The following is a 21,379-nucleotide window of genomic DNA, read 5'->3' as shown; positions in this document are numbered from 1 at the left end:
ACTCGTTCCTCTGAAAATAACTGCACACTTTAGCTGCCAAGTTTCCGGAACAGAACAAGTGCTGAGGAACGGGGAACCGATGAAGAGGTGGAGTTTTGGGTAATAGGAAGTAAACCACGTTGCTTTGCCCAATGACCGGTCTCTGAAAGAGGAAAAGTGTTTGTAATGGGCTTCCGCATGTCCAATGTTTTTAACCATAGCCATACCAATTACTATCATTTTTAAAGCAGTTACTCTGTCCTGATGTTTTACATACACAGCTCCACTAACTCTGCTGGTACTAGTGGCATCCCCATTTTTACAGATGAGTAAAGTAAGACTCAGATAAGTTAAGCAACTACCCTGAGGTCACACAGAATAAAACAGCAGAATCGTGGTTCAAAGCCTGACTCCTCAAGTATTTCCTTCTGAAACTGACTCTCAAACAATCCTTTCACCTGTGCCTCTCAATAATAGATGGATGGATAAATAGGTAGGTAGGTAGGTAGGTAGATAGATAGATAGATAGATAGATAGATAGATAGATAGATAGATAAGCAGAGAAAGAGAAAGAAAATACTGTGATGAAAGTAAAACATTTCTCTAGCACTCACTTTTCCAGATGAGGTGGCTGAAGTTCTTAGAGGTTGAATAAAACTTGCTCTCTGTCACACAGTCAGCTGCAATCAGAACTCATCGGTCTCATATTCGATGACTATGTGTTGAGGGTTTGCTATGTATCAGGTACTGCATAGAGACAGGCCGGCCCTCATGGAGCTTACAGTCTAGCAAGGCCGACAGATTTAAATGAGCAGTAACAGCAAAGCTGGGTCTATGCTGCAATAGGGGGAACCTCTCTGTGGTCCAGGATGGCATCCTTGATGAGGAAGAGTTTATCCTGACAGTTACTGGAAGAACAAGTGTTAGAGAAAGACAGAGGGGCACACCCATGATGACACATAATGCCCCCCAAAGATGATCACATCTTAATCCCTAGAACCTATAAACCTGTTGTTGCCTTGCATGGCAAAGGGATTTAGCAAATGTAGTCATAGCAGTTAAGTAAAGATCTTGAGTTGGAAAGAGTAATCTGGATTACCCAGGTGGGTCTAATGCCCTTTAAAAAGGAAGGTTAGAAAAAGATGGAATGATGGAAGCGGACACTGGAGTGATGCACTTTGAAGATGGAGGAAGTGGTCATGAGCCAAGGAATGTAGGAAGCTGCTAGATGCTAGAAAGACAAGGAGACAGATTCTTCCCTGGAGCCCCCAGAAGGAACGCAGCCCTGCTGACACCTGGCTCTTAGCCACCAGAAGACTTATGTTGGACTTCTGACCACAACTGAAAGGTAATCAACTTGTGTTGTTTTAAGCCACTAAGTTTGTGTTAATTTGTTCCAGCAGCAATAGGAAAATATTACAATGGGCTTCTTAGTTTAAAATAAAACTGCACTTCCCAAAATAGCAAATAAAAAGATATTTCAGGTCTTCGTTACATTCATGCACAGGGAGATGTAAAGGAAGAAGCAGTTTGAGATGGGAGACAGAAACAGAGATACCATCACAAACAGAAATAGGGACAGAGTACAATAGATACCGACTGCTTTGGGGATTAAATTGTGTTATCCAAAAAAAGATGTTAAAATTCTAACCTCCAGTACCTCTGTGACCTTATTTGGAAATCGCGTCTTTGCAGATATAATTAGTTAGTCTGAAGTCTTACTGGAGTAGAGTCAGCCCCTAATCTAATATGACTGGTGTCCTTATAAGAAGAGAAGAATTTCAGCACAGACACACACAGACACAGGGAGGACATGATGACAGGGAGACACATGATGACAGAGGCAGAGACTGTCATCACTCAGAGACTGGAGTTATCCAACCACAAACCAAGGAATGCCAAAGATTGCCATCACACACCAGAAGCTAGGAGGAGGCAAGGAAGGATTCCCTTACAGGTTTCAAAGGGAGTAAGGCCCTGCAAACACCTTGATCTCAAACTTCAGCCTCTAGAAATGCATGTGAGACAACACATTTCTGTTGTTTTAAGCCACCTAGTTTGTTGTACTTTGTTACGCAGCCCTAGCAAACTGATACACCTGCTTTCATAAAGCCCCATCCACTGGACCTTTGGGATATTGTTACTAAATATGTCTCATTTCTACAGCTAAAGGCATATTTTCAGCCCCCCCATCAAAGTTTGTCATATTTTCATGTTTCTGAAACTTCCTACCTGAAGTCTGTACATTTAATATAGACTATCATCCTTTCTTTGTTCCTTCACTTCTTCCTTTTCTTTTACCACCTGAAATTAGTGGTGCATCTTATAATAAAGAGCATTTTGGAATCAAGACAATGAAATATGAAGATATCCAATAGACTTCAAGCATCATGAATGCAAGGATACCTCTGCATCCCAGTACAGTAAGTCCTCACTTAATGCCAGCAATAGGTACTCTGACTTTAAGTGAAACAACATATAACAAAACCAGTTTTCCCAGAGGCTAATTGATATAAACAAGCATTAAGTCCCTAGGCATCTCATCAATGTTAGAAGGAAACAACTTTGAAAGAAATGTTATCTGAGGACCTGCTATCCCTAGAGCAGAGCCTGGCAGGTGGTAATCTTGTTTAGTAAATAATTGCATGTTGAAAGCAAGGCAGAAAAGTGAGGTAAGAGGGGCAGGGAGGGGGCCCGGACTTTCTCCAAAGTACCCGGGAGGAATTGAGATAAGGGCTGGATGAGGCCCCAAGCAGAGATATCCCTCACATTCATGAAATATGGGTTTCTTCCCTAAGTCCCATTAAGCTCTCTATGACTGTAAAACTACAATTAATTTTGTATTGGGAACTCCGTGTGGTCACATAAACTTCCTTTAAAGTTGGAGAAATCCACCAGAGACATATCAGTTTCTGAAGAATGTTACCTGGGAGGGGAAATGACCAGCTCCCTGGAGAAGGCAGATGGTTGGGAGAAGGACACAGGATTGGGGAGAACAGCAGCTGGGAAAGTCTCTGAGGTGCATGAATCCCAGGGGACCTTCTCCAGGGACATGGTCCAGGACAGAAGATGATGTATGTAGATGAGTCAGGCCAACCCAACGGTCAGCTCAGCCCCAGACACCAGGCTTGGCTCTGTCCCTAGCCCAGTGTAAGGTGACACCATTTGGAGCCTCAAGGTTGTCATGTGAACAAGAAGCATTTGAGACAAGGTAAGGAAATGACAGCTGCTCCATGCTGGCCACTTCATTGGGAAATGTCAAGTGTGAGACTGATGGTCTGGGGTGACAGTGGGAAGGGGGCGTGGCTAATGGCCTATAGCAAGGGTTCTCAAGCTGGGCCAATTATACCCCCCCGCCCCCCGCCCCGGGGACATTTGGCAACATCTGGAAATATTTTTTTATTACATCTGGGGGAGAGACAGGGTGTGACTGGCATCTAGCGAGTGGAGGCCAGGAATGCTGCTCCACATTGTACAATGCACAAGACATTCCCCTGGATGAGAAAAAGCTATCCGGCCCAAGATGCCAGTAGTACCAAGTTTGAATAACCCTGGCCCATATTCTACCGGCATTCAGGTTGGAAGTTTTTTAAAGTAGGTGGAGGTGGGAGGTAGAAAGATAAAATATGTGGATCAATGCATGGGTGGGTAGGTGCTTGAGTGGATGGATCATCCATCCATCGTCTATCCATCGAGAGAGAAAGAGAGAGAGAGAGAGAGAGAGAGAGAGAGAGAGAGAGAGACAGTTCTATGCTATCCGTCTATAGCTAGAACAAACTCTATCTCACATTCTGCTTTGAGGGCCGAGCACATAGAGTTACAAGGCCCTGCATGGGAAAATGTTCTCCTAGCAGGCTAACACACAGCACAGAGCTGCCGGGGAGCAGAACTCACTCGTCAGTCACCACAGCGGCCTTCACTCTGTGGGCTCGTCCCCATTTGCCTCCGTTGCATGTGGAAAGGAAACGGGGTCAGAGATCAGCCTGGAACAGTCCACAGCTGGGCGGTGAGTTGGGATGAAGACACACCCCCTGCAAACCCCCAGCCTGGGGCAGGTCCCCCTTTCTCTATACCCCCACTCTTCTGCATCATGCTTGTCACGAGTGTAGTAATTCAGTAACAACTCTCATTATCCTTTAAGGATCGTCTCTCCCACCGACCACAGTAAACTCCAAGCCATCAAGTCCACGAAGGCTGGCGCCTTGTGTGGCTGCTCACTATGGCATCTCCAACAATGAGCTCATACTTATTTGCTGAATGAACAAATGAACATAGGAGATGTCTGCACTGTCAGGACAAGGGCCTGACCAATTCGGCTCTGACCAATGAGATGCCCAGAGGAGGCTGGAATCAAGGCTGCCTACCAGTGTCTGAGCTGAGTCCTCACCACCTGTGGGAGTCGCCTTTTCTTCTGTCTGCTTCGCTTCCTCATCTGGGGCCTCAAAGCTACGGAGCCCGCTTTGGGTCTAACCTGCTCCCAGCCATGTCCAACCCAGGGAGGAGTGGAACAGGGCCTGAGAAAGCAGGTTGGAACACTCTGGGCCATGAGACGTCAAGGTCTGAAGAGTATGGCGTAACTCAGGCAAGTGTGTGGACAGGTGTGGCATCTTTATTTTCCTTCTAAGTACCAATTACTCATTCCAGGCCCAAATGGTGGCAAGCTGCCTTCCCTACGGAGACAGACTGCAGACCCCAGGGGAGAGGTGGGGAGAAGGGAGCTGGATGGGAAGACGGGATGCCACCTTTGCTGCAGGTGGAGCGAGGAAGAGCATCCAGGAGCAGCTACCTTCCCGGGCGGCTGCAGCGTCCTGCAAGGTTATCTGCAGTGGGCACAGGTTCAAAAGCGCCGGGGCGATCAAAGTGAGTCACTGTCACTCAGCAAGAGCCAGCTCAGCTGCCCGGGGCTCCGTGACGTGTGTCCCCAGATGCAAAGTTACTCAAATTCTAGACTGAGTTTTGCCTGAGTAAAGGGCATAGGAATGTCCATGCCCATAAAGACCGGCTGCTCTGTACAGCCAGAGTGGCTGACAGCGCCAGGCTGGTCAGCTGACAGGTGCCACCTGAAATGAGCCTCAGGCTGGAGGCGGTGTCATACCCTCTAGACATCTGTCCTCAGGCTCCTAACCCAGCTCCCTGGCTGCCTAGTCGTGCGACCTTGGGCAGGGACATCTCTCTGATCCTCAGGTCCCACGCCCCTGAAATGTTACTCAGAGCCCTTCGTCCTCTGAAATTCATGCAATAGCTATGAATAGCCCCAGGCATCCTCCTTCCCAGGGCTGGTGCTGGCATTTTAACCTGAAGTTTCTGTTCTTCCCACCAGCCTATTGGTGAAGGTCCCAGGTCCCAGAATCCAACTGTCCAGGTTCAAATGCCGGCCTCATCATGGATTAGCTCTGTGGCTTTAAGCAGGTGACTTACCTCTCTGAGCTTGTATTTCTTCATGCTAAGGATAATGTAGCCAACAGAAGGGCAGGTAGTCTTTTCCCAAATCCCCATATTAGGCGTCCAGCTTTGGATTGGGTTCCCCAGAATCCAACATCTCTGGGCTGAGGTTTCTGGGGCCTTCGGTTTGGGGCAGAAGAGAGAGCATTGTGATAACCACTGCTATTTGCTCCCCGAATCACAGAGGCCCTGGCCAACATGCTTTCTCTCTCTCTTGCCCTTGCGTTATTTTCTTTGTAACGCCTATTCTGATTCAGATCTAGTCGGTTTATTGACTCACTTGTTATCCATCTTCCTCCATTGGATTTGAGTCCTATTAGATCACGCACTTAATCTAAGTCCTGATTGTATTCCCAGCAACTAGCATATCACCTGGTGCACAGCAGGTGCTCCACAAACATCTGTCACCGAATGAATGAAAGCACGAATGCATTGCCATTATCTAGCTGCTTCTCACGTTAACCTTCCCAGAGTAAGTTTCTCCATATTCCCAATCTGCAGAAGTGGAAATGGAGCCACGTGGGGTCAGAAGAACCCCAAGTCACTCGGCAGTGACTGAGTCGCTGTCCTAGGGAGGTGGTTGCACTTTATCGAGGAAGTTTCGGTGAAGCCAGAAGTACCGAAAAGAGGGTAGGGGCTAGGGATGTGAGCTTCGAGCCTGCTTATCCCAGATTCCAACTCAGCTCTACTATAAACTGACTTGGTGAAGTGACTTCACTTGGGCCTCAGTCCCGCCATCTACAACACGAGGATAATACTATTAATATGCTCCTCTTAAGACTGAAATGATCAGGAGGATTAAGCACACTTGGCACATAGTAGGCCCTCAATAAGCAGTAGCTATTGTGCGTGACTACTGCTACTAATCGCCTCATGGAAAATCCCACCACACTGGCTTCCTTGCCCTGCTAACCATTTTCTCTCCCCCTTCACTTACTTTTGCTCACTGTCATCTCCAAAGAGAAGCATCCCAGCCCCCACGAGAGCGCTTTCCACGATGTTCCACTCCCACCACACAAGCCGGCGTGGATGTGGCAGCCCACGCCACTCTGAGGCAGCCCACGCCACTCTGTTCTCTGTTTTAGGCTGCGCGCTCCCGATGCCCACCCCGGCCTCTGTCCTCCCCCGCCACCTCCCCAAACTCCCACCTGCATGTGTGTGGCACATGTGGGCGCACGCGTTCCTGCCGCCTGTCAAGCCCTCACTTGTGGGTGGAGAGCCCCGGCTGCCACAGCGGAATCAGGAGAGCAAGTTTCACCGCCCCCTCAGCCCTTAATCCACTGCAGTCTGGTTCCTCCCTGTGGCACACGAGCCTGCCGGAGCCCGGGTCCTAATGACTTCCGCCCTCCCAGTCCAGCATCTTTCCCAGGGCCCGTGTGTCTCCTGGGAAATTCAATTTTGATGACTACCAGCCTACTACCACCTTATTCTAACTCCCTCCTCCCTCAGCTCCTCTGACCTAGCATGCTCCCAACTGTTCTTCTGTTCCTGTTCAGATTCACTCGCTTCTACATTCTTCCCCTCAACACATTTATTGAGTTCCTACCCTGAGCTGCACATCTCTGGGACATGATGGAAAACAAGGCAGCCCCTAGGAGACAGTATGCTCCCTATGGGAGAAGACTTTGCATCAACATTTCCTGGAATCAAATCCCAGCTCTGGCAATTTGCTAGCTGTGTGTCTTTGGGCAGCTTGCTTACCCTCTCTGGGCTTCAATGGAGATCAATTGTAGGGTTTGCATTAAATCCTATAAAGCAGCGGTTCTCAACCTTTGGGGGGTCAAACGACCCTTTCACAGGGGTCGCCTAAGACCATTGGAAAACACATATATAATTACATATTGTTTTTGTGATTCATCACTATGCTTTAATTATGTTCAATTTGTAACAATGAAACTACATCCTGCGTATCAGATATCTACATTACGATTCATAACAGTAGCAAAATTATAGTTATGAAGTAGCAACGAAAATAATTTTATGGTTGGGGGTCACCACAACATGAGGAACTGTATTAAAGGGTCGCGGCGTTAGGAAGGTTGGGAACCACTGCTATAAAGTGTTGAGCCTGGTGGGTTTCCATTGTTTCCCCCACCTTAATCCACTTTCTGCACAGCCGTCAGAATAATCCTGAAACATAAACTAGGTCTTGCCTATTGCTCACTAAAACCTCTTCAAAGGCCTTCTGTAGCCTAAGCTTACAACCCAAACCCTCACTATGGCTTATCCAGCTCCGGTGATCCTCGGACCTCATGTTGGGCCACAGAAGTTCATTCCTGCATCAGGACCGTTGTGCTGTTCCCTCTGCTCGGGATGCTGAGTCCTGCCTTCTCTCCACCCGCCGCATCACAGGCTTTCTCTCAGCAGACCCTCCACGCCCTTCTGGTCTCAGCTTCAATGCCGCTGCCTCAAAAGCCTTCCCTGACCACTGGGGAGCAGGTGTCCCACCTGCTGGTGTCCCACCCAGGTGCCTGTCACCAGACCACTAGGTCTGTCTCACAGCTACTGCGGGTATTGGCTGTGCATGGCTCACTGCCACACCCTTGTCCAGGGGATGGTCCTTGGCTGAGGGAAATGCCTGGGAGGTCATGCCCTCCCTGTGGCCAATGCCTGACTGTTGGGGACAAGGAGCCACAGCACCCTTGTCTCCAGGCAGGACAGGGTCTGTGACACAGTTCACACTCCAGAGCACCAGTGGGACCAGCCAGTGCTGACTTGTCCTGAAGCCACTTCTTCACCCAGCAGCTCCCATGCCCCCAGCTGCCCTCATTGCCCTCCTCCCAGAGCACCCCTCAGCCAATCACACAGGAACCCCATCTCAGACTCTGCTTCTGGGCACCCAACCTAAGGCAAGTTGGGATTTGTTCTTTATCTTGGTTTCCTTCTGAGTACCTACCTTAATTATTAATTACTAGAGGCCCGGTGCACAAAATTTATGCACAGAGGGGCCCTCAGGCCAGCCTGCACCCTCTCAAAATCCGGGGCCACTCGCCCCTAACCGCTCGCCTGCCTGCTTGCCCCTAACCACCTTAATAGTCGCTTAGGCTTTTGTATATATAGATATCAGACGTTTGGACCTTTTCTTTTCTCTTTTGCCTCCACTACAGGGAGGTTCCACGCAGCAAGAACCACATCTGTAAAGTTTGTCACTTCAAACCCAACACTTAGTGTCGGGCTTGCATGCAGGGCCTGCTGGAGGACTACTTCTTTTATTTTTTCTTTCTTTCTTTCTTTCTTTCTTTCTTTCTTTCTTTCTTTTTTGTGCATCCTCACCAGAGAATATTTTTCTGTTGATTTTTTTTTTTTAGAGAGAGGGTGGAAGGGGAAGGTGGGAGAGAAAGAGAGAGAAACATTAATATGAGAGAGAGACACATTGATTGGTTGCCTCTCTCATGTACTCCAACTGGGGCCAGGGATTGAACCTGTAACCCAGGTACATGCCCTAGACCAGGAATTGAACCTGAGACACTTCAGTGTGTGAGCCAATGCTCTAACCACTTGGCAACACCAGCCTGGGTGACTATTTCTTCAACTAATGAAACAGCACGTCATAGGCCCTCAATAAAGGTGTTTGCAAGGATTCTCTCCGGTTCTCCTTTCTCAACCTTCCTCTCGGTCCCCTGTCTCCTCTTAGGTGATCTGGGAGAGCTGCTCTGCCCAAACGTCTAACTCGGACAGTAGCACCAGCTCTTCGGTGCTGAGGCTACCAATCTGGTGTGATTTCTGACTCACTAGTCTCAGGCCTGCCTATCGCCAGTCAGTGCCCGGACCACTCCAACCAAGGTGTCCCCACGCCCCAGGCACACAGCCTCCAGGCCAGCACAAGCCCACATGTCCTCATTTCCAGCTGGTGCAAAGCCTCTTCACAGAAATGCCCCTCATTAGGCTCCAGCCCTCTTGCCGCCATCCTACACCAGCCTGCCGTGTGTGCAGTGTGAACACTCACCATGATCGCGTCCCTCCCTCTCACAGAATCCCTGTGAAGTCCTCAGAGCCCGGACCAGTGCTTTGTTTAGCCTGGCACTCCAAGCCCCCAGTAATACATGCTTAAACCACCTCTCCAGCCTTATCTGTAACACCACGATGGTCAGAGTAATAGCAGTAATAATAGAAAGTTGTGCTGAGTTCCACCTTGTGCCAGGTGGGGCTGCACGCCTCCTTAGAACTCTGACAGAGCCTGCCTAGCACATCACAGGTACTCAATATATATTTGATGAGTTAATTAATATAATGTAACAAGCACAATATCTATATTATATTTAATCCATATGACAAGCTTTTGAGGTGAGGAAACAGAAGTTTAGAAATATGATTATTTACATCCAGCCAACAGTTAGGGTCGCAAAGCAGAGTGACCAATCCCAGAGTTTGGTACTTAATCACTATGCTCTGAGGACATTTGTCCATTGATTTTTAGAGAGAGTGAAGGGGGGAGACAGAGAGAGAAGCATCAATGTGAGAAAGACACATCAATTGGTTGCTCCTGCACGGTGATCGAGCCTACAACTGAGGTACATGCCCTTGACCGGAATCGAACCCAGCACCCTTAATTTCGTGGGTCAACACTCTATCCACTGACCCAAACTGGCTATGCTCCCCGGACAGCTCCCCTGCATCTTAGCTTCAGCCAAACTGGGCTGTCTACTCCCTGTTCACAACACACCCCACATTTCTAGGCCTTTGCTCAAACTGCTGGGCCTTTGCTTGGAATGCCCTCTGTGCTCCTGCATTCAGATCCTCTATGAGCTTTCTCAAAAACATGTCTATTAAGCCCTCGCTGGTTTGGCTCAGCAGATAGAGCATCAGAGTCCCAGGCTCGATTCCCGTCAAGGGCACATGCCTGGGTTGCAGGCTTGATACCCAGTAGGGGATGTGCAGGAGGCAGCCTATCAATGATTCTCTCTCATCATTGATGTTTCTCTCTCTCTTTCCCTCTCCCTTCCTCTCTGAAATCAATAAAGATATATTTTTTTTAAAATATGTCTATCAAGAATTCTTTACAGATCAATCGCCAGCCATTGTGAGTTCCAAAAAATCCCTAGTGTGCTTCTACTCAATCCTCACACATGAATTCACTCATTCATTCAACAAATATTTGCTGAGCACCTGCTTTGGGCAAGTCCCATGCCAGGTGCTCAGCATAAAGAGATGAATCAGCCCTGGCTGGTTTGGCTCAGTGGATAGAGTGTAGGCCTGCAGACTGGAGGGTCCCAGGTTCGATTCCGGTCAAGGGCATGTACCTTGGTTGCGGGCACATCCCCAGTGGGGGGTGTGCAGGAGGCAGCTGATCGATGTTTCTCTCTCATTGATATTTCTAACTCTCTATATCTCTCTCCCTTCCTCTCTGTAAAAAAAATCAATAAAATATATATTTTTTAAAAGAGAGATGAATCAGTCACAGTCCTCTGGTGCAGAGGTCCATCTGTTCATCTCTCCATCAACCCATCCATCCATCCATTCAGTAAATATTGACTGAGCTCCTACTGTGTGCCAGGTATTGTTCTAGCATTTGAGAGTACAGCAGTGACAAAAGCAGTCCCAATAACTGCCCGTGTGGCTTACATTTTAGTGGGAGAAACAGACAAATCTATAATGATAAAAGCGTAATATGCTAATTAGACCAGACATCCTTCCAGACGAAGTGGGGTTGCAAGGGAAGCTCGGGTCCCAGATGCCAGAGGGAAGCCACTGCTGGCATCCAGGGGAAGGAAGGCCTACTCTTGCACGAATTTTGTGCATCAGGCCTCTTGTAAAGAATAATAACCCTGCCCTAACCAGCTTGGCTCAGTGGATAGAGCGTCAGCCTGCAGACTCAAGTGTCCCAAGTTCAATTCTGGTCATGTACCTTGGTTGCGGACACATCCCCAGTAGGGGGTGTGCAGGACGCAGCTGATCGATGTTTCTCTCTCATCGATGTTTCTAACTCTCTATCCCTCTCCCTTCCTCTCTGTAAAAAGTCAATAAAATATATTTTAAAAAATAAAAATAAAAATAAAAAAGAATAATAACCCCTAGTGTGTACTAGTATGAAGGGCTGACTAGCTTCCAGGAACTCTCCTAAGCACTTCTCATATCTTACTGATTTAATCCTCACATCACCCTTATGCTATCGGTGTCTCTATCACCATTTTATAGAGGAGGAAAATGATACTTGGAGCAATTGAATAATTTGACCAAACCACTCAGCTAGTAAATACCTTGTGGACCAAAATCCTAACCCAGACCATAGAATCTATGCTCTTAACCACTATATGATGCTGTTTCCTTAGTAATTATTCATATAAACAAGAAACAAGTCAAAAGATGGGAAGTGCTCTGCTTAAAAATAACCAAGTAATACAGAAGAGACTGTCAAGGGTCTGAGGAGTGGTCAGGGAAGGCCTCCCTGAGGAGGTGACGTCTGAGCCAAAATCTGAATAACAACAAAGAGCAAACACATGAAGTGTTTGTCAGACTTTAGGGCACTTCAGACCACCCTGAGAATATAAAAATATGTAAATTCCTGAGCCTCCTCCTGAGAGAACCTGTGCTGCTGTCACCACCCAGCCAAAAAGCAAAGACAGGGATTAGATTATAAATTTGCATTTAATAATATCAGATGCTGGAAAACTGGGAAGGTGATAGGTAAAAACCCTAACATCCACCTTCCCCTAAGCTTGTTAGGAGTAAGCTTACATAGAGGGCAGAGACAGGGAAGGGAATGAGGGTAGGGAGCATACAGGGGGTTCTGGTGATGTGCGGTCCCTGTGGGAGTCTTGGGTCTTGCAGTGTCCTCATTACTGGTCCCTGGAAGAGGATGGTCAGGGTTCTGGAACCTGTCAAGAGGTGACCTGGTGGGTGTCATCAGGTGTTTCTGAGACCTACCGATCAGCCTCCGCATTCCTGGTGGCCAGGCTGTAAGGTCAGGGCTCGGTTAGCTCTTTGTTCTTGCCTGGTCAATGAGACCTGCAACAAAAGCTTAGCCAGAACAGAAGGTTAAGTGTGTACATTTGATTAATTACACATTGTGGTAGTAAAGGGGAGGGAAGGGAAGAGAAGAGAAAAAAAATCGTATTTTTATTCTGCCCTTGTACCCCTATCAATCTTAAATCTACTGTGTCAAAATGCAGTGGTGAAGGCTGTATGTTTTTTTCTTTGTTTTTTGTTAATCCTCACCAGAGGATATTTTTCCATTGATTTTTAAAGAGAGTGGAAGACAAACAGAGACACCAAGAGAGAGAAACATCGATGTGAGAGAGACACATCAATTGGTTGCCTCCAGCATATGCCACAACCAGGGCCAGGGAGCGAGCTTGCAACCGAGGTATGTGCCTTTGACCAGACCCTTCAGTCCGCAGACAGACACTCTATCCACCGAGTCAAACTGGCTAGGGCATGAAGGCTGTATTTTTTTTTTTTAACAAACCCTCCAGGACATTTAATAGTCAGGCTTAGAAGCCATAGAGCAAGAGACAGACAGATAGGTGGACAGGAGACATAAATCAGCACATTATACCATAACCATGAACCCCAGAGCTATATCCAAGGAGCTAAAAATACAGCCCTGCAATTCAGCCTTTCTGGGAATATCAGGAAAGCGTAGAGCTGTGGAGGATCTTTGGGAAACATTTTAAAGGATGAGTCAAGTTTTCAAAGCAAAAGAGCAGGGTGGGTTCTAGACAGAGGGCAGCCGGCATCAGAGGCCCCAGCAAGGACAGGGAGGCAAGTAGGGTAGATGGCGGGGGTAATGGGGTATCTGGGTTTGGAATTGGGGCAGGAGAGGGTCAGTCTGGGAAGGACTTTGCAGGGTCTCTAGGAGGCTGGAGTTTCTCCTGAAGTCACTAGGAGGCCGCAGAGATCAAGTAGGGGACTGGTTGGAGTAGCTCCCCTTGGCCGAGAAATGGCCCCGAGGGGAGTTAGCACTAAGAGGTGGTGGCAATAAAGAGTTTATAAATAAACAAAAAGGCCTGCATTAGGGCCATAATGGCGATTTACTCCTTTCTATAGCAGCTCTTGGCTTGGATTAAAATTAGTCTGTGCACTTGCCACATCTCCTTGCTAAACTGTAAGGTACTCAAGCGGAACTACCACTTACTAGTATATAACGTATTGGCTAAAGCAGGTTTCTCAACCTCAGTACTAATGACATTTTGGACCGATAATTCTCTGTTGTTGGGAGCTGTCCTGAGCACTAGGATGTTTAGCAGCATCCCTGGCCTCCACCCACTAGATGCCAAGAGCAACCCCATCACAACTAGTGACAAGAAAACTGTCTCCAGATGTTGCCAACTGTCACTTAGGGACAAAATCACCCTTGGTTGAGAACCTCAGGGTTAAAGTAATAGAATGGGCGGTTCTACCCAATCTCAGCTCTGCCACTTCCCAGCGGGGTGTCCTGAGCAGACTGCTTTACCTCTCTATGCCTTTGTTTCCTCAGCTACCGAGTAGGGATAATAAAGTATTGATCTCACAGAGTCTATGTAAAAATTAAATACAATGATCCACGTGAAGTGCATAGTCAGTGAATGGCAGCTATGATTGGCATTACATTTTAAGGAAACGAGCACTTAGCCAAAGGCTGGCCATACCTTAAGTGCTTATTAACAAATGTCAGCTACTGCTGCTTCTAATGTTACTTTCTTACTCACATCTGCAGCAATTCCACTGGCATCTGGGATGGTCTTGCACATGCTTGCCAAAAGGTCAGTAGATTGGAGTGAGAATGGGCTGTGATCCTGGTACTGCTGGCATTTTTTCATCATCTCTGAGTACACCAAAAGTTTGGGGGTCGTTATGGTGGCCAAAATGCAGCAACTATACTCTCAACCCAAGAATTTCCTAAAGGTGTGTTCCAAGGAATGCTCAGTCAAAAGGTATTTATCCTAAAGAAGGTTTTCAGGCCAGGAAATACAGGATATTTCATTTCTTTTTGAGCAAATCAGGCATGTTTGGTTAATAAAGGTTCTGGGAATTTCTGCAGTCATCATTACTAGAATTTAAGCTCTAGGAAATCAGTGATCAAGTCTATCTCACTGTCATATCCCCATTCCTTGAACAAAGCTGAACAAAGGGGCAGTCAATAAGCATGTGATCAATGAGTAAGGGAAATGAATATCCATATGAATGAACTTGTTAATTAAAGAATCCAGTTTGGCTGTGTTTAACCCAGTGTTTCCCAAACTTTCTGGACCTCTGCACCATGGCTATCCCCTAGGACTAGAGCCGCAGGCACACATTGGAAAACGTAGCCCCTCCCTGGGATGGCAAAGCAACTGTGAGTGACTGCAAAGGCAGGAATGCCCACCGTGCACACTTCTGACTGCTGTGGTTCAGTGACTTCATCTTCATGTACAATTAATTGAAAACATGTCAGTTTAGCTCCAAAATGAACGTGGAAAGAAAAGAAAATAAAGTCTTAGGGACTCTTGACAAAAGGACTCAATTTTTGCCCTAACCAGTTTGGCTCAGTGGATAGAGCATTGATTGGCCTGTGGACTGAAGGGTCCCAGGTTCGAGTCCGGTCAAAGGCATGTACCTTGGTTGCAGGCACATCCCCAGTAGGGGGTGTGCAGGAGGCAGCTTATCGATGTTTCTAACTCTCTATCCCTCTCCCTTCCTCTCTGTAAAATATATATATATATATATATATATATATATATATATATTTTTTTATTTTTTTTTTTTAAAGATCTCAATTTTTTTTTGAAAGAACTGTGGCAATCAATCTCTGTGCGTGCAGTGATATGGTGATGCTAACATCACCCATAGTGGTGGTACTGACCTCACCCCACACCTCTGAACAAGCATCAGTCACTGCAAAGGCCTTAGCTCCTACACCCAAACGACGAAATGTTTCCCAAATTGTTCTGTTCAATGGCAATCCTGTCCAATGGCGCTAAGAGCAAGTCAAGACAACCGCCTGTTGCAAACTCAGCTCCAGGTTCTGATTTTTCAAGCAGGTGTTTAGGCTAATGCATCTAACATTTCCACCTGCATGAATAGGAAGCAGAATAAGCCACTGTGGTAAACATGCTTAGAGGCACAAAATACTTTGCAACAGAAAAAGGGAGACCCTTAGTTCAAACAAGAGCTGATCTCTGCACTGTGCTCCCGCCACCTCCCATGGGCAAGCCTGTCTAATCCTAGCCACCCGAAGAGGTGGATCCTAGTATCATTTGCGTTTTATAGATGAGCCCTAAGGAAAGAGTGCAACTAGGGCCCCAGCCTCACTACTGCAGGTGGTCTGCAGGTGAACGGTGACGCAGAGATGAGATCGGCAAGCAGGATGAGTTTAGAGAAGCAGAGGGCTACTGCTCGCTCAGGCAAGCAGCAAAACCTCCAAAGTTCTCTTGGCTTTTATTGGGGAGTACAGCAAGTGACAATGATTAACAGGCATGCCTATGAGATCATCTCAGTTAAGTTATACATTAAACTATTAATTTCCTATATTGTTCAAAGATCCCTTCAACCTGCAGCTGTGTCCCCTCCCTTGTACTTTCCATGCCCTCTTGAACTATTTATCACCCAAGGAAATTCTGCCTCGGAACAATAAATCTTGCTTGCAAGACTTTGTTCTGGCATGGCCCGCTTGCAGGCCCCCGCCTGTTCTAGGCAGAACGTCCTCTTCTTGTTACCTTCTCATTCCACTTGACCGGCTACACACTGCTAAGTCATTACTAGAACTCAAAGCTTGAGGAAAACAGTATATATATATATATATCTTTGCCATTTAAACCTTTCTGTCAGTCTCCAGTCCTGCATTAGACATTACCCAGATTCTCATCAGAACCGTATGCTCTAATGCCTGTGTTATGCCCAGATTTCAAGACCCCCCAAAGATCCACCAGGGAGCACCAAATCCGATGCAAAAGCAGAGAGTCTTCTATACAAGCTCGCTTGGTCCCCCCCCCCCTCCGCCCCCACCTCCATTACTGGATGCAAGAGAGAGCCCCGAGTCCCAAGAGAACAAAGAATTTATAGGGCTTGGGGTCGAGGGGGGGGCAGGGTGCAGCTAGGGTCTGGTTACACAAAGACAGGGGTGGTGGCTAGCATACTTTTGGCCTTGGGCTAGTTTCCCCCGCTTTCCCATTGGCCGAGATAAGGGCAGGCTGAGTAACTGATACATTCTGCGGCTTTTTCTTGGAAGAGGGGTTAAGGACACAGCTATCAGTCCTGTTCTGTCCTTTCACCTGAATTCCAGTCAAGCCCATGGCCTCCTCAAAGAAAACCTCCGCGTAACCAGACCGCCAATGCCCACTTGATGAACTTCATCATAATTATTGATATTAATTAACTCATCCTAATAAACCAGTCAAGTAGCTAAGAATGCAGAGCTCCATTCTCTCTTGTGCTTCAGTTACATTATGAAAAAGCATAATGCTTTTCCTCGGTTCCTCAGAACATGACTGGGTTTATCCCTAGCTATGTTTCCAGTTTGCAAACTCTAAGACCCATAAATAAATCTTTGTCTTTTATTTCTAGCCAAAGACTTGAGAGTCTTTTTGAGTTCCCTCAACAGCCTGTTGCAGCTCAGAGAGATAAAGTAACTGGGCCCAGAGCACACAGCCACAAAGGGCAGGAGCTGGCATTTGGACCATAGTTTTAACACTATACTCCATATCTTCAGTAATTTGTCGTAATCACCAATGCTGTTTTTATTTTTAACAAAAGTTTACCATGCACTTCAGTTATCCATTTACACCAGTGATCCTGGAGTTAATTATCTGATAGAAATATAAAAGGTATGAGAAAAAAGAGTCTGTATATATGCCCAAGACATCTTAGATTCCCTCTGGTGCTTAACGCCTACCCACTCACACCAGAAATGACATTGAAGGCAAGATATAGTTATCATTTAGAAATATGAGGTAGGTAACCACATCTACCTTTTATTGCCTTCTTGCATGCTCCTTGTTTTGCCAAAAAGGTTTAAAACCAACAAAAACCTTCTGGTATGCCGGCCCAACTTGAAAAGTTTTAATGAATCAATTCCAAAAGACATTCAGAATCGTATCATATCAACCTTGCTTCCACACCCCTCAAAAATTACTTGATCTCTTTATAAACACTGGACTAGAAATGTCACCTGTAGTATCTCATTTAACCTGAAAAGTTGACTCTGAAAAGAAGATTAAACTTCTACATTTTACAGATGAAGAAACTGAGGTTCAGAGTGATCTAGTGTCTTGGCCAAGGCCATAACAGCTAGCAAAGGTCACAGTGGGGCTTCTAAACCTAGTCTCACTTTCCCAAATCTCCAGGCCCTGCTGCCCTACATAGTTTAAGGTAAATTCATACAACGCTCCCCAGAAAATATTATTTTTTAGTCAAATATCCTCAGAAGAGCTGGAGATGTAGCAAATGTAATTGAACTTAAGGTTCTGCTACTTGAAAACCAATTAAATACCTATTTCTCTGTTCTGAGCTACATCAGGCTTATTGATGAGACTGGCAGGTCAGCAGAGTGATAATAATTTTGAGGCGTAATACCAAGAATCTAATTCAGGGGGTGGGGGTGGGGGTGGGGCAAAAACCTGATAATCAAACCTAAATATGTGGGGGGGAGGGGGGGTGTCAGCAGTGAGGCCAACACTTATAAAAATTGTATTAATAGTAATACTTCTGCTATCCTTCCTGTCAATGAGAATGTGACATGTACAAAGTTTTTAAATATTTTTCTTAGGTTAATACAGATCAAGTGAAGACATTAAACCTCTGTGTGGGTTTCACTTCTTTTTGGCACATTTTGTCATATTCAAACACAGAATCTCTGAGACTGTTGCTTGCTCCTGAAAGACTAATAATGCATCAACTGCGACAAGCTCTTTCTTGTTCTGGTTGAAAATTTTCAAAAATCCCCAGGTAGAGCATATTTCTCCCAGGGCTTTTACAAGGTCGCTGCTGTTTTCTAGGGCGCTCATCCCAAACTAAAGAAGGGAGAGTGCAGCTGGGTCCGTGTCAATGCCAGAACGTTCATCTGAATATTTGCATCAGAATTTTAAACTCATCTATTAATTCAACAATCTGTTTTTGAGCAACTGTTTTGTGTAGCGAGCACTGCTCATGGCACGGGGGCTAGAAGCAGGGAAATTAGGGGACCAGGCCTGTCTCCATGGAAGCTTATATTTCCTAGTGAGGAGTAGGAAGGTAAAAAAATAAACAAAGAGAACGAATATCTGCAACGGGTAGAACTATGTCCCCCTGTTACAGGATAGGAGAGGTCCTTGTCTCCCCCGGTAGCTAGTGGGAGTGGAATTCCTGCGATATCCCGAGAAAATGAATTTTCTGACACTTGCACCGGAGAAGGAGTGATTATCATTTGCATGGAATTAAATCCCTGAGTTCTCAAAGTCCTGTTTCCCTTTGCCTCGTCATAGGGGAAGTGAAACTCGGGCTAAAATCAGAGCCAGTATCCAGAGTTTCTGTTCCATGGTAGGGCATGGCGCATACAGCATCAGGCTAATTTAATTCGTGTTCCAGCTGAGTCCCTCAGTCCATTGCCTGAGGGGTCCACATGGCCGTGGGATCCTCATGGCCGTGGGCCACACAGGTGAATGCAAGGAAGCAGGAGCAAAAGAGCCCCATGAGCCAAGAGTCACAAGCCAAGAAGCCAAGAGAGAGGAGCCACAACAAGAGAAGGAACTCCTTTGTTTAGGAGATTATGTATCCCCAATTTTTTTGTTCTTGCGGTGGTCACACCCATTCTGGCCAATGAGCTCTGTTCCCAGGTGTGACTGACAAGTAAGTACTTTCCCTATGCGACCCCAACTTTACTGGGCATGTGTCTATCCCCGCTTTGTCCACTCCCCTTCCCCCAGTGTTTTGCATGGAATAGGCAGGCCTGTGGCTCCCTGGGGAGTGTGAAGTCGCAGCTTCCTGGTGAAGCTGCCCTAATGGCATGCCTATAATGTCTGGCCTTCCCTTTGCTCCTTTCCTATTATTAATAACTAATTACAACAGTTCAAGTCCTAATGCCCAGTGCCTGTCAATGTGACCTTACTTCAAAATAAGATCTTTGCTTATATCATCAAGTTAAGATGAGGTTGTGGGGGTTAAAAATAAATACATTAATACATTTTCTCTCATTTTCTAAGACTTCTAGCTGAGGTATAATCAAATTAACAGAAGCAAATTAACAGAAGAAAATCAAATTTTATTATATGCGCATGGGGAATGCACATATGCATGAAAATTCCAAAGACAGTGAGGCAACATTGCATATAGAAGACATTTTGGACAAAGGAGAAAGGGGGAAGTGGTGTATTAGATTTCAGAAATGAGAATGGATGAGTTACAGATAGTTGAATTGAGGAAGAACAGAAGACACAGGGCAGGAACATCCTTGCTAGGCAAATCAGAAACAATGGAACACACACAGGAGGTATCCAGCTAACAGGCTTCTGCCTGAAGCCCTTTTGTTCACCATATTTAATTCAAATTAGGCTAAGGTCACATTCTAAGATATCCTCCCTGAAGCAAGTTTCTCTGTTTGAATCTCTTGGGCAGGAAACATGTTTTCTGAGTCTTTTATTTCTTAATAAACAGCTGAAAATCAATATCTCAAAAAGGCAGCTTCAGGACACCAAAACTTTGGGTCTCTTCAAGGTCATGCTGGGTTAGGATGGGCCCTAAACTCAATGATTGGTGTCCTTATAAGAGGAGGGAAATTTGGACACAGTCACATGTGAGAAGGCCATATGAAGATAGAGGCGGAAACTGAGGCGATGCGGCTACAAGCCAAGGAAAGTCATGGATCGCTTGCAACCACCAGTAGCAAGAAGAGGCAAGGCAGGCTCCACTCTAGAGCCTTCAGAGGGAACATTGCCCTGCCAACACCTTGATTTCAGACCTCTGGCCTCCACAACTGTGAGAGAATACATTTCCGTTGTTTACACCACCCAGTTTGTGCTGCTTCCCTACAGCAGCCCTAGGAAATGAGTACAGCATCTAATATGATATCAGAGAGTGATACATGGTATAAAGAAAAACAAAGCAAGATGGGAGGATGGAGAGTGACTGGGAAGGAAAGAGCTAGCTTACATAATGCAGTCAAGGGGAGGTGACATTACACAAGGACAAGACTGTCAAATCAGTCCCACGAGATCCAGAGGTTCTCATCAGCTCTGGGTACCACGACAAAATACCACAGACTGGGTGGCTTAAAAACAACACACTTGCCCCAACCGGTTTGGCTCAGTGGATAGAGCATCGGCCTGCAGACTGAAGGGTCCCAGGTTCGATTCTGGCCAAGGGCACATGCCGGGTTGTGGGCTCGATCCTCAGCAGGAGGAGGCCGATCAATGATTCTCTCTCATCATTGATGTTTCTATCTCTCTCTCCCTCTCCCTTCCTCTCTGAAATCAATAAAGGATAATATATATATATATATATATATATATATTTATATATATATATATATATTTTTTTTTTTTTTCCCCATGACCATTGTTTATTATAAAGGTGAACCCAGATGAGCGAGCACGGGCACCAGGACCACCAAACTTTTTGGATTCACAGTGACAAGGATCAGCTACCAGCAGGGTCCGGTCATACTGGATAAGGATGTCTTTGCTCTCCTTCTTGGAAGCTTTATCCACATATTTCTGGTAATAGGCCACCAGGGCTTTGGAAATGGACTGACGAATTGCATACATCTGGGCCACATGACCACCACCCTTCACACAGACTCGGATGTCCACGCCAGCAAATCGCTCCTTCCCAAGAAGCAGAACAGGTTCCAGCAACTTGTATTGAAGCATCCGCGGCTCGGTCATCTCCAGGGGCCGTCCGTTCACCTTTATGAGACCGTTGCCACGTTTGCAGTGCGCCACGGCTATGGCCGTCTTCTTGCATCCGAAGACCTGCACAGACTGCAGAGGACCCTTGGACGGCATGACTGCAGGCGTGCACCAGAGATCCTCACCGCGCAGCGCCGACACCAAAAAAGCAAGAAATATATTTTTAAAAAAACACACTTCGG

The 21,379-nt window shown here is 46.3% G+C and overlaps 1 protein-coding gene across 1 annotated transcript; it reads right to left on the bottom strand.

Annotated features, from left to right (window-relative positions):
* Positions 1 to 811: 811 nt before the first annotated feature.
* On the bottom strand, positions 812 to 21,321 carry LOC118656556 (40S ribosomal protein S16-like). The gene is made up of 2 exons (XM_036310004.1): positions 20,866 to 21,321; positions 812 to 887 (listed from the first exon to the last, which is right to left on the bottom strand). The coding sequence occupies exons 1-2, from the start codon at positions 21,291 to 21,293 to the stop codon at positions 812 to 814; spliced, it is 504 nt and encodes a 167-aa protein (XP_036165897.1). The 5' UTR covers positions 21,294 to 21,321.
* Positions 21,322 to 21,379: the final 58 nt, after the last annotated feature.

This window comes from Myotis myotis, unplaced genomic scaffold, assembly GCF_014108235.1.
Source record: "Myotis myotis isolate mMyoMyo1 unplaced genomic scaffold, mMyoMyo1.p scaffold_m19_p_5, whole genome shotgun sequence".
NCBI lineage: Eukaryota > Metazoa > Chordata > Mammalia > Chiroptera > Vespertilionidae > Myotis > Myotis myotis.
The sequence above is the reverse complement of the archived record's forward strand: the minus strand, read 5'-3'. Positions and strand labels throughout refer to the sequence as shown.

Coding starts and splice junctions, on each gene's coding strand:
- LOC118656556 (XM_036310004.1), bottom strand. CDS start 21,293: ATGCCGTCCAAGGGTCCTCTGCAGTCTGTGCAGGTCTTCGGATGCAAG. Junction 888..20,865: donor GCCCGTGCTCGCTCATCTGG/GTTCACCTTTAT, acceptor TTGTTCTTCCAG/TAACTGTCAGGATAAACTCT.